The 12,686-nt window shown below is 45.7% G+C and overlaps 1 protein-coding gene across 5 annotated transcripts in view; it reads right to left on the bottom strand.

Moving 5' to 3' along the window:
• Positions 1–545: 545 nt before the first annotated feature.
• The window catches only part of dock1 (dedicator of cytokinesis 1), a 238,902-nt gene continuing 226,761 nt past the window's right edge, over positions 546–12,686 (bottom strand). For 3 of the 5 annotated variants that reach the window (XM_066693809.1, XM_066693807.1, XM_066693810.1), the window contains exons 47-52: positions 9,360–9,497; positions 6,957–7,102; positions 4,595–4,793; positions 3,344–3,503; positions 3,083–3,234; positions 546–1,369 (exon numbers count right to left, since the gene is read on the bottom strand). In XM_066693809.1, the coding sequence (XP_066549906.1) occupies positions 1,274–1,369; positions 3,083–3,234; positions 3,344–3,503; positions 4,595–4,793; positions 6,957–7,102; positions 9,360–9,497 (891 nt within the window). In that variant the 3' untranslated portion in view covers positions 546–1,273. The remainder of the gene's footprint in view (positions 1,370–3,082; positions 3,235–3,343; positions 3,504–4,594; positions 4,794–6,956; positions 7,103–9,359; positions 9,498–12,686) is intronic. The other 2 variants (XM_066693808.1, XM_066693811.1) reach the window with 1 other exon arrangement.

The following is a 12,686-nucleotide window of genomic DNA, read 5'->3' as shown; positions in this document are numbered from 1 at the left end:
TCTTTCATTTCTTTTCCCTGCTTCGGGTTTTGAATCGGCACGTGTGTGTGAGAAGGAATAAGGGAGGAGAGGAGAGGAGAGGAGAGGCGCTGACGGCCCAGAAAACACGAGGGAGAGAGACGGCTGATTTAAAGATGGCAGTGCTGCAGAGAATGCAAGTAATTAATATACATGTGTCCGTTAGTTCATAATTCACATGATCTCTGCACCAATGAGAGATGGGCACGTTCTGTTCTGGTGATGAAAGTGAAGAGCGAATTTATTCCTGCAATGCTTCACGTTTCGGTTTTCCAGAAGGGAGGTATCTTGGGGGATTTACTTTAGTCCTTAATTAAGGTGCTCTTAATATGCGCTGTGTGGGTGGGCCGGCATTGGGGCTCAGAACTGCACCCCTTATTGGACAAAAAGGTGTTTCTGCTTCAGAAGTCTGTTCACACTGCGACAGACATCAATCTTTATCAAACGGCACAATCACTCCTATTCAGCCGCGCTCAGATCGAGAAAACTGGCCCCGGCTGTGCAAAGGACAAAGACGCACAAAACCCTTTTAAAAAATACATACACTTTGAAAGTTTATTCGGATGTCAGTAGTGAAGTTGGAATCATGTCATTCTAATCCAGGGTTAAATCGCTCTATTGCAAATCCTATACAACGATAATACAATGGCAACAGCGAAGAGGAAAAAAACACACAAGTTAGTCGTATAAACTCCAAATCCCATTATGTCCAGGCTATTAAATAAGGTCTATAAAAAAGATACTTTACAATCCCTGTCATTTTAACCCTACAAGCCCTTTTTGGATTTATTTGCCAGTTATGCTAATGCTGTGTTATGATATAAAAGGCATCAAAATGTTTGAAAAATAAAAATCATATATACAACCGTCTGTACAAAACAGTTAGGTAATATTGGCAACTCAAAAGTAATTCAGTCAACATCAACCACCCCTCAGCACGAATACAGATATGATTAAAAACAAATATCTTGATCACGGTGTAAAAGCAGAACAATAACTCATTTAGTATTTATAGCCTGGTAATTGTATGCATTAGTATCAACAACTCCGCAGTTGAAGGCTTGATTAATAATCTGTGCCGTGGCAGGAATCTCCTACGACTGACAGACTCATCTCACTAAAGCAAATAATAATTATACTCTGTGCCGGCCGGGATGAGGTATTCTTCTTTTCAAGCTGTGAAGGAGAGGGAAAAAAAAAACAGTAGAAAAAATGACAGCTCAGTCTTTGGGGATGGTGGTTCGGGCTCTGCCGCTCACTGGACGATGCCCGAGTCGATGGAGGTCTGTTTCCTGGTGGTTTTGGGCGGCGGGGGAGGCGGGGTCTTGCTGGGCAGAGGAGGAGGCAGATGCTGAGAAAAAAAAAACCAGTGGATCGAGTGAAGGGTTAACGCAGTTGGGAACAGTCTTGGTCTCGTTGACAAACATGCTCTGAAGATGGACTCTGGAACCATTTTACTGTGCTCAAATAAGCAGGAGATTTGTGAAATAAAGTTGGTATAAAGAAACTACAATTTTCAGCCCTCACTGACCAGAATTCCCTTAATTGGACAAGTTAATTGCTTAATTGACCAATAACACCTATGTGTCCCAGTCGGTTGGAATTAGTGATTTAGGGTGACTGACAAAACTTACGGGATAGGGGCTCCCCAGGACTGTGTTTGGGCAAGTATATAAGCATACATTTTTGTCATTCTGTGCATTTTAAGCAAGAAACCGCACAAGTACTAAGACAATGGCACAGAAGAGTATATTTGATTGCAGATGATACTGTAAAAGCAGCAAATGGACCGAATCAGTCAATTCTTCCAGTTACAGAAGAGGTCTCAGTATTTAACTGTGCTGTTGTGCAAATCCCCTTCAAATGTATACACCATTCAAAACAACTAAATAAAACGTTCCGCTTGTCATCAGTAGATTTAAATAAAGCAGCCAGGGCATTAGTAAGACAAGTGGGGGTGGGAGAGGGAAGCATTCAAGTATTAATGTATTTGTGTTTTAGTCAAGCTAATGTGCGGGGTCGTCAGTGTTTTCCGGCCACAGAGCCATTTTTGTCAAAAAACTAAAAGAACAGAACAACGACATTAAATATTTGACAAACATTTTTGTCCCATTTCATCACTGACATTAACCCGGAAGAGAAAGTTACAAACAGTTCACAGACAATAGGCCAGACATTGTGTTGCTTCTCAAAGATGGACTCATTTCCCCCCCAGTCATTAAAGCGGTGTTTTGAAACCTGCATGAACCGTCTGAATGTCAAACAATTTCACCGATTCGCCGAGGCTAAAAGCGTGGCACGCCGACACTAACACAGACATCACACGCTCTCACTACAGAGCATCATTATGGCCACCAGGCTGTGCGAGAGATTCATTCATGATTTAAGGACATTCGTGACCATCTCCACCCTTCTCTTTTCCATTCATTAAACACCTGAACTCGCACGAGGGAACCACCGGCAGAAGGACGAGTGAAACCGAGCCGACGCGCTCGTTGAAACGCTGATCGCCCGACACAAGAGGTGAGTGTGTACAAATCGCAGCGCCACGCCTCGATCAGGGCCCTGAGACAGAGCGACGTGTTCCCACTACATCACTGTCGCCCGGACGGGAGTTATCTGCCCGGGCCGCACTTTACTGCCTGTCTGTAGCTCCTGACAGCATATAAATAAGATTAGTTAACTGAATGGGGGAGAGGAAAAAAAGCCTCCGTCTCTTCCTTATCAGGGAAAACCTCAGAACATCCTGATTAATGCCGGAACAGTGTTGAATGATGTGAAAGGCAAAGTAATCATCCTATCAATCACTCGACTCTGAACCTCCGCACTTAAAGGCTTTAATAAAAAACACGGGAGCTACGCCCACCTGGCACGGCTGCGGGGAGGGTAACCTCTGAGACCTGACATCATTTGGAGACTAATTCACGTTCTTCTCCCCCCCCGAATCCTCACGGGGGATTTAGAGCCGGATTTCTCAGCTGTATCCTGCGCGTCAGGTTTGCGTTTCGCTCGCAAACGACCTGCCTCGTTAACGGCTCGTTTCGTGGCTAATTAAAGCACTTACCCTTTGATGTGGCGGGGGCGGCGGAGGAGTCGTAGGACTTGACAGGTCTTGACTATCCACCAGATTCCCATAATCCGCGGTGATGCCTTTCACAGGGAGGGGAGGCGGGATCTCTCCTTTCTCTGGACTTCCCATCCCGTTGAGCTCCAGATCTGCGGGGAACACAGGGCCGTTACAGAAGCGTTTCATTTATCGCAATTGTATGCTTTTTGTCGGGATGGGGGTACCGGTCTGTCTGGGGGAGCTGCTCGATCTACTCACTGGAGCCCAGCTGCAGGCTGAAGGACAGCTTGGCCCGGGGGGTGATGGGAGGCGGGACCGAGGAGGCGGCGGGGGGCCCCGGGGACACGGAGAAGCGGCGGTCTCCTGCCATCACGTTGAGCACCTGACTCTTTGGTCTCTGAGGCCGGAGGGGGCTGATCTGGAGCCAAGGAAAGAGACACCGGTTAGAGACCCCAGGGCCGAGCGAGAGCAGGTGTCCCGGCTGCTCGTGGCTGTTCTTGTGAAAGGAAACCCAAACCTCCGATTTCTGAGTCTCACAGGGAGAATACTGAATTCACTCAAATGATCATTATCATCCATGAATGGCTCACAAACAGGGCCATTGTGGAATAAACCTGTATTAGTAAATACAAGTATATTCATATACATTTGCATTGTGATGAATATCTGTTTTTTCCTCAGGAGGGAGATGCACGGCACTCATTTTAAAAGTCGTCTCATCTCACTGCATTACATTCACACTGAAGACGTACAACTTCTCTTCAGGAGAGAAAGACGAAACGGACTAAATCGTATCATTTCAAGGAAAATGAATAAAGCAAAAATGCCTTCCATGCCAGAACACAATTAGTTCCATCCTGACTAAACACTTTGGTGTATGAATTATTACTCGGGTACAGAAAAGAAAGCCCATTAAAGTGAACGCCTGCAGTTAAACTGTGATGTGTGATAACGCTGTGACGTCTAATTGCGTTGTACTCAACCTCACGGTCTATATTTGTGTAACAGAGAAATCTTCAGCGTTTTACTCAAGGGCAAACTGAGCGAATCTGTCTGCTTTATGTAATCACCCGGCCCAAACACTTCCACTCAATCTAAACTAGACCAGCTGTCCCCAATCCTGGTCCTGGTCCTACCCTGGTTTGTGTTCCAACCGAGCTCTCAATTACATAATGGAACCTTAATTTAAATAACAATCCGCTTAGACTTGACTTTTTAAATGGTGTAATAAAAGAGTTGGTTCTTTAATAAGTTCTTTATACAATTCTGTACTTAACTTAAAACCCCTACTGTTTAAAATAATTAAAAGGCTCTGATTTAGGAAATTATTAGTTCAATTAAGGTTCAATTAAGTAATTGAGAGCTCAGTTGGAACACAAACCAGCAGGGTAGGGGCTCCTCAGTCAGCATGGGCTTCAAAGGAGGAAGAACTATTTTCACACACGTCGGGTTTCTGTATTTGAAGTGTTCCCTGGGAACAGTGGCGCTCTCGAGTGTGAGGGAACTCACGGTCTCGGACAGGATGACGGCCTCCGCGGGCTGCAGCGGGATGTCAGCCGCCTTGAACTCCTTGTCGAACAGCTCCTGGTGTTTACTGTTCCTCTTCTCCTTCTTCTTCTCCTTCCGCTCCCTTTCGGGCTCGTCCCGGTCCAGTTTGTCCTGGGATTTCGAGTGCAGTTTCTTTGGCAGCAGAGGCTCGAGTGCGAAGCTGAGGGGGGATCCAGAGACAGAGAGAGAGAAAAGGAGAGGAAACATCACAAAACAAATCTGGAAAACTAATAAAACCATAACTGTACTAACAATCATATTACTTTCATGTTTTATTTCCCAAATCCCCCCTCTCCGGCCCCCAGCTGCACAAAGCAAGAAAACAGAGAAGACTTTTCACAGCACTAATAACCGAATGCAGGGTATTTATTTGGGGTGTGATTACTGCACTATCTTAAGAACCAAAGCTTGTGATTAAAGAGGAGAAGAACGCAATCGGGTGACTCTAACAAAGGAATAAAGACCATCTTTCAAGCGAATAGCATCTTATCAACGTGGGAGCTACTGTCCAGGGAAACATCACACCGGGAGCGGGACAACTGTGATGATCTCGGCCTGAGACACGAAGGCTCAGGTACCCAGTCACTGCAGGCGAGAGTCTCCCCACACGGTCAGCCTCCTCCCTCTCCGGGACCGTGTAATAACTCACACCTCCCATTAGATGGCAATTCACACCACGGTCAAGAGACGCCAGAGGAGCAGGGCCGGGTCTCTCCCCACTGGTCTTAAAGCATCTCCCCAGGACCTGTCTCTGCGGGGGAACTAGTCCGTACGTCTCCCTGATGCTTTGACATCTGCCTTTCAGACTGTTAACAGCGTCTCATGCATTGTCCGTGTGCAGCCGACTGTACTGGACACAAAAACACATCCTCAACATATTCACCATAAGACTTGGGCAAAAAAAAAACTAGAAACAAACGATTCCTTTATAATGAACTCTTAACAGCTGCCGACCTCTTATGTGCTGCTAAACAATTAGGTATTAAAGAATTATTATAATTACATCTGGCTATTATTTCAGGCTGCTTCTATTAAGGGCCAATTATAATGCACAACAGCAGAACAAAAAAATGCAGAATACGTCATGTTTTTATTTTTAAATTACAATTTGACTTGAAGCGGACACTTGATTTTATTCTCTCCTCCAGATCAAATTATTCTTAAGTGGCTCAGCTCAAATTGTAAATCTAAACCAAAGTATTTAGGTATAATTCGAGCCCCACATTCTGCCACGAACGCCTGAAATTGTTCTGCAAAATAAAATTAAATAAAAATGCTCAATTTGTGAAAGGTCTGCTATTCTATATTCCCGTAACGGCGCAATAATGGATGAATTTCTATTTATTACTTCCCTGGCTCCATCTGTGTAGGAGTCAATGTGAATGCAAATCCACATCCCAATAATATGCATTAATGAGACGCAGTAATGAATCTTCCACAGAAGTTGCAATCTTGGCGCCCCTGACACTTTTGATTATACAAAGTAGTCATAAACCCTTCATAAGCCCGATATCAGGAATCTTAATTGGCAGAATGTAGATTTTAACAAGCAAGGCCATTAAAGACTTGCATGATTAAGTCAAAGGAAAGTGTTTAACGGCTACAAACAAAGATTTGTAATTTAATTTCAGCCCTTTATTGTATTGGCTTTAGAGGTTCTGCTTTTAGCAGCAGGAGCATTAATGGGTTCTATAGGCTTTATTCCATATGAGCGGTAATATCCCCCGTGTCGAGGATGGTGGGGTTATGGCTGCCAGCCACTACATTTTGCCAATAAAAATGAAAAAGCCCAAATAGAATATCGACACACCATTGCGGGAAAAGCACATTACTGCCTCTCTTTACAATGAGAGGCTGTTAGCCAGGAACGCTTTTATTGCGCCAACATCACAGACTACCCATCGGCCAGTCAGGTCTGTGTCTATATTGTTGTGCATCTTGATCTCGCATTACAAAACCGATTAAAATACACAACAGAAAGTGGTCCGTCTCTCAAAGTGATTTGCAATCGCCTGCGCTGCTCAGACCAAATTTGAGAAGTAATAACGTTGCCTGCAGTGAACGGTATCTGTCTGACATGTACTTGACTCTAAAAGTCACTCTGATTGGTCGCTTAATAGGAGTCAGACTTTACATTTCAATCTGGAGATACGAGAGATGTGGGGGGGAATTAGAAACAGCAGTGAAATAAGAGTGTGTGTGTGCATTTGTCAAGTGTGTCCTTCAGTGTGCAAGTGTGTAGGTTTATTGCAAAGTATCTGTTCATCAGAGCAACATTTCTGCCAGTGAGCCGCTGTCACCGCAGAGCAGCACCGCAACTCACCCGTCGGATCCCGGGCGGGACGGCGAGTTGTCGGAGGAGATGGAGGTGACTGAGGCCACGGACAGGGGTCTCTGGGAGGAGGGCATGGTGAAGGAGCGCACCATGGAGCGCGGGCGGCTGCCTCGCCTCTCATCCGCCGCGGTCTGCTGTGAACACAGGCGGGAGGGATCAACGCAGGGCAGAGGATGCAAATACACACACACACACACTGCATCACCAGCAGACATGTACACAAACGCGCTGGCCCGGGTTTACCGTGGTAAATACTCCTAATTTACTTATTAATGTTGTGGGAAAAACAAAAACACAAACCCACAATAAAGCACAGGTACACACAGCACACAGACAGTCCAATACTCAAAAGGCGCACATTATACTTTGTGACAGAGATTTAAAGGCCAGGCAGGAATAATATAATGCTCAATCTCTCATACTGGAACCCTTAGTAAGTCTTCCAATTAAACAATCTAAATAAAATATTGACACTGATCAAGCGACAACAAGTGTGTCAGTGTGTCCATCTCCGGTGACCGAGATGAGGTGTTGAATCTTTCAGGCCCGGTGTGCACGACGCACTAATGAGAGAGCAACCTGATCATGAGCGCGTGGTGATTCTATCCTATCTGCTCATGTGAAGCTCGAGCTGATTCCCGAGTTTGTGATCGAGACCCGCGGCGCCCAGAGAGAATATTAACCGTGCGCAGGCCCTCAGTCATCTCCCCGGGCGGCAGCAAACGCGTGTTATTGATGCGTCGCATGCATCGCCCGACTGTCACCGCAACGTATTCCGCTGTCCTTGGGACTGAATCGTAGAAGCCGTTCATCATGCGCACAACACGAGCCACACGGTGAGTAACAGCCACGGTATCCATCTCGTGTAGATTCTCCCATCCGGATGATCGATACAGAGGGCCCACGTTCCGCAGCGCCGGCTCGCGTTAACGGCGGACGGCCCAATTAGGATGGTGTGATCTGTGATTCGGCGAGGTGCACGTGGTGGTGGACAACTGTGTCAGACGCCTGGCTGGGCCACGATATGGAGTGCAGCACCCCGTGTTTTGGTTTAATGAGTTTCAAATTAAACCGGGCCGTCTCAATACAAAGGACATAATTCAGAAAATACGTGAATCCTCTCACAACTAGATCAGAAATCGCTAAAAACACACAAAGGGATCGGAGACACTGCAGAATAAATAGGTTTTGCTCACATACATATTGTGTGTGTGCACATTTACAGGGGTGGCCATCTGAGGTCAGAGTTCAAACCAGGAGGTAAAAACTGTAGCAGGGTTTTCCTGGATTATAACCAAAATCATTATGGACTGACAGGCTCATATAGTAAAGATGTGTTAAACAGATGTGAAAATCCCATATTGATGCTTTTGATAAGCAAATACATCAATACATTTGTTAGACAGGATAGTTTAAGCCTTCTTGGCCTAGGTACTTGTGTATTTTTGATGAATTTGTATCTCGGAAATCTAGCAGGATCTGGTGCAGTGAAGGAATGAGAGTTTAGTAAGCGTCTAATAATGAATCCCGTCACAATGGGCAGATATGGCTGGTTTCTTAGTGATTTATAGTGATTACAAATCTCATACACGTCAATTTAGGATCTACTGAACAATCTGCTTGAAAATGCACGTCAGCTCATTAAAGCAGATCTATATGAACTGAGCAAAAAATCAATGTCACTCTGGGTAAAAACAAAAATTATAAAAACCGAGGGCTGAGTCATTAGGAGGCACAAACCAAGCGTTGATGTCAGATTGGTGGGGGGGCTGAGGGGACTGTTTACAGTCAAGAAACACATGACGCAAATCAGTCGGAACTATTGTCTCTAAGAAACCAAAATAATAAATAACGTAAAGTGTGGATTTCAGACGACAAAAATTCATCAAATTAACACCATGTGATCGTTTGAAATCACGGGGGGATGTTTCTACGGCACACAGCACACGGTCTGGTAACCGGACAGCAAACCCCCACAACCCCACACCGGCCGAGCACCTTCAGAGAGGTCATTTTCAAGGACTTCCCTTGGGCAAATTAATGGGCTGGGATCAGCACAGTTATACAACACCAGGCGAGGCAGCGAGAGGTTCAGTCCGTGTCCTCGGTGTGTCACGCCTCACCTCAGCACATTACTGGGCACCATGTTCGCGCCTCAGAGAGAGAGGAGCCGTGTTGACCCTGTTGACGCACAGCTGGCAACACCTTCACGGTAAAGGTGCTGCGCTTCGGTCCAGCGAGACCCTGAGCCCGGCTGGGTTCCCAGAAGTGAGAGTCAGAGTTCAACACATTGAAGCATCCATCCGCATAAAACCAACACAGAAGAAAGTGTGAAAAGCAGGTCGGTTGACCTCGTCTGAAAACCATGTGAGAAGCTAAGCAGGGTCTTACCAGCGTCCGGATCCCGTACTGCTTCTCCACCTTCTCCCGCAGCTGCCTGAAACAGGCCTCCAGCCGGTCGTGGAAAGGCCTGAGCGCCTCGGTCACTTTCTCCCCGTGGATTCGCACGCCATCGGCCAGGTAGGGGATCTGAACAACGAAGAGGGGAGACACAGGGAAAGAGGCTTCGTTAAAATGTTAGTGAGCCTACTGAATATTGAAAGAGAAAGAGAGAGAAAGAAAGTGTGTGTTGTTTTACAATTCAGGAGCTCTGAATCACTGTGAGTTTAAGTAATTTGTTTACCAGCAGCTAACTAGTTCCAGTTAAGCACTAAAATGAGTTCCAAACTGATATCGACATCACAATGTTTACATAAAAACCTGCTAAAGCTCAGGGGTCGTCCCAGAAGACACGGCTACAGGTGAGAAGGGCAAGGCAGCGTCACCTGACATGAAGGACAACATTTACACAACACAGCCGCTCTCATCACGCTCCTGAGGAACAAACAACAACAGCGTTCTAACGGCACTCAGCTCCCCTCAGAGGACTCGTCTCCCGGCTGAGCGATGCTGTCGCTCGGAGGGAACGATCGCAGTGACGCTGTGTTTAAAGAAGAACCATCAGCGCAGCAGCAACACTGTTGATGTCGTCTCTCGTGCGCAGGCTGGAGAACTCATGACCGAGAAGGGGAGAGGGGGAAGAGCGCCGGGACCCTGACAAGAAGAGGTCGTATAACACCCAGCAGGACGCAACGGAAACCAGCGAAAAGTGCAGGATCGGCCAATTTCTTTCATGAACAATTAATTCCAGCCTATGGTGCATTTGTAATGATTCTCTACATCGCACCGATGACGGCATGTCATCCACCGACACGAGAGCGACACATCGAGCTGTTTCTGGCTCTTGCACACTTACTCAATGAGCAGCTAAAGCATTTCCACTAAAGGTCAGAAATAAGTGTGTCAGTGACCCAGCTGCCTTGAGAGAGAGCACACAGTGCAGGGTCTAATTACAGCCACTGCGGAGTAGTCCTGACCTTTACTTATTTATTTAGACAGAGAAATCTTCACTTCTGTCATTACTATAATTCACACTTGGAACAGCAGGCCATTTCAGACAGACATGTCACTCAGGGTTCACTTTGTGCTGGTAATTATGTTTAATTAAAAAATAAAGTGATTTATAATAAAGAGTTATTTGAATATATACACAGACACACAAATATACACATTGACTGACTACATCTTGAATGATTTGTGGTATGTTCTGAACAATAAGCAGCTTGTATTAATGCATGTATGGAAAACAAAATGTTAATTGTGGGTATATATATATCGTTTTTGTATTAAACTCCCATAAATGAGCTCTGGCAGTATGCATCTATTGTATCCTATATATACATGTATGTATATGATGCTTTACACTGCAACATGTGGACATATCCTGGGGAGGCCCTCGGTCTGCAGTGGATCAATAAAGGCTGCTGCTGGTGATGTACAGAACACAGAACCAGAACACCGAACCCAGTCGGAACGCCAAACACAGTTTACATGGAAGAGTAACAGAAGAAAAATCAACTAATGCAGAAAAAATATGGTGAATAAGAAACGTGTTATCAGAGCAAGGTATGCCTGAACACACAGCACTCAGCAGCACAATCAGAAAGACTGATCTTCTGAAAGTGAGGGCGACAGACATAACCCACATATTTAAACACAGATGTGGAAAAGAACAACTGTGTGCTCGTTATTTAAAAAGCTGCAGCAGAAAGCGGCGGTTTAATTAGTTTGGATCCCCCTACAGCCGAGGGTTCAGCCCAGAGAGGGGCTCTTCAGACGGGGCAGGGTGTGGTGGCGCTGGCCCTGCCACTCACGACAAGAGAGTCTGAACCGGCTGTGGCAGAAGACCAGGCCCTGCCAGCCAACACTCGGCAAGCACAGCTGGAGGCGATGTGCGAGACAGTGAAGAAAAAAGGCAATGCACAGAAAAAGAAAAAACTACAGTAATCCTCTCCCAATCGCTTAGAAAAGGGCAGCCTGCAAATGCAGTCGAAAGCCCTGTGAGGAAACCAGGGCACCTCCGGGGTCTCCGTATCCCCCAACGGTTCAGCTCAGAGGGGCTGCAGTTAATTGTTTTCTTTAATCAGCTCATGAGGTCTGTGTTGGCACCTGCACTAAAACATGAACCTGCTCTTGTAAACATGATAAAGAAAACATTCAAGACTAAAGTGTTTACCTAAGAAAATGAACTGACGAGCCCATGTTTGTTCTACAATCCCATTTTGTCAGACATCCTGCAAACCGATGCAGAGTCGCCATTCAAAGAAAATAAAACGGCAGAACATTTTTAAGAGGACAAAGACATAAAAAAAAAAACTAAAAAAAAATGCACAACAACAACCCCTCCACAGCCTCCGCACACCGCCTGCGTCAGCTCTGCAGCTCGCCGGCTCCGACAGGACAGGACAGGACGAGCCTCGATCGATACGGGGATCGAGGGGGGGGGGGGGGGAGGAAAAAAATAAAAAAATCAAACCTCTCTCTCGTGTGCCTATCGATTTATTTATCTCTTGAATGGCCTGCGCCTTCTGACAATCAGAATCATCACCGGCCCCTGAATGAACATCGAATTATACTCTGATGAGTGTAATTAAGCTTTTTAGAGACGCACCAATGACACAACCTTTGAAAGCAATATCGAAGGCCAGGTGGCCCGGGGGGAGCGGACGTGTGCTGCATTGTTGATGCTCGTTTGGTTGCCACTGGGTTTTCAATACTGTACCTGCCACATCACTGAGCATCAGTTTTATGAACTCACAACGGAAAATAAACTTCAATGTGACTCAACAGTGTTGCCGTTAAGTATCCACACACCACCTGTCCACGGCACGCTGACGTCAGTGTTGATACATGACGTAGTTTGAGGTCCCACGCAGTTTCTCTTCAGTCGTAATCCTCACACACTGCACACGTAACTACAGAGCTACAGGACGGCCTCGTCTCTTCTCTGCATCTAACGCAGTGATAAATAAAGACTATCGTAATTACCATCTGCTCTCCACACTGGAAGAGTCCCGGATCCGCCCGCCTTCATCATTAATCTGTCAATACCGAGCCCTGGCCATTCTCTCATATATATTAGGTTAGTGATGGGATATATAAAAAAAAAAGGAATGTAGATGTTTCTGAACGCTGCAGCAATCTGGTCATGTTATTTCAGTATTTTAGCCGATCGATATAAATCAAATTACTGTTACAATGGCCCAATCTGAAAAGGTTTATTTTTTATGTATACGAAGGCCAGTTTGGCATTTATGTATTTTGCAACATGGCCTGCAC

Source organism: Amia ocellicauda, chromosome 20 (assembly GCF_036373705.1).
Source record: "Amia ocellicauda isolate fAmiCal2 chromosome 20, fAmiCal2.hap1, whole genome shotgun sequence".
NCBI classification, from domain to species: domain Eukaryota; kingdom Metazoa; phylum Chordata; class Actinopteri; order Amiiformes; family Amiidae; genus Amia; species Amia ocellicauda.
This window is presented reverse-complemented; position numbering and strand designations above follow the sequence as displayed.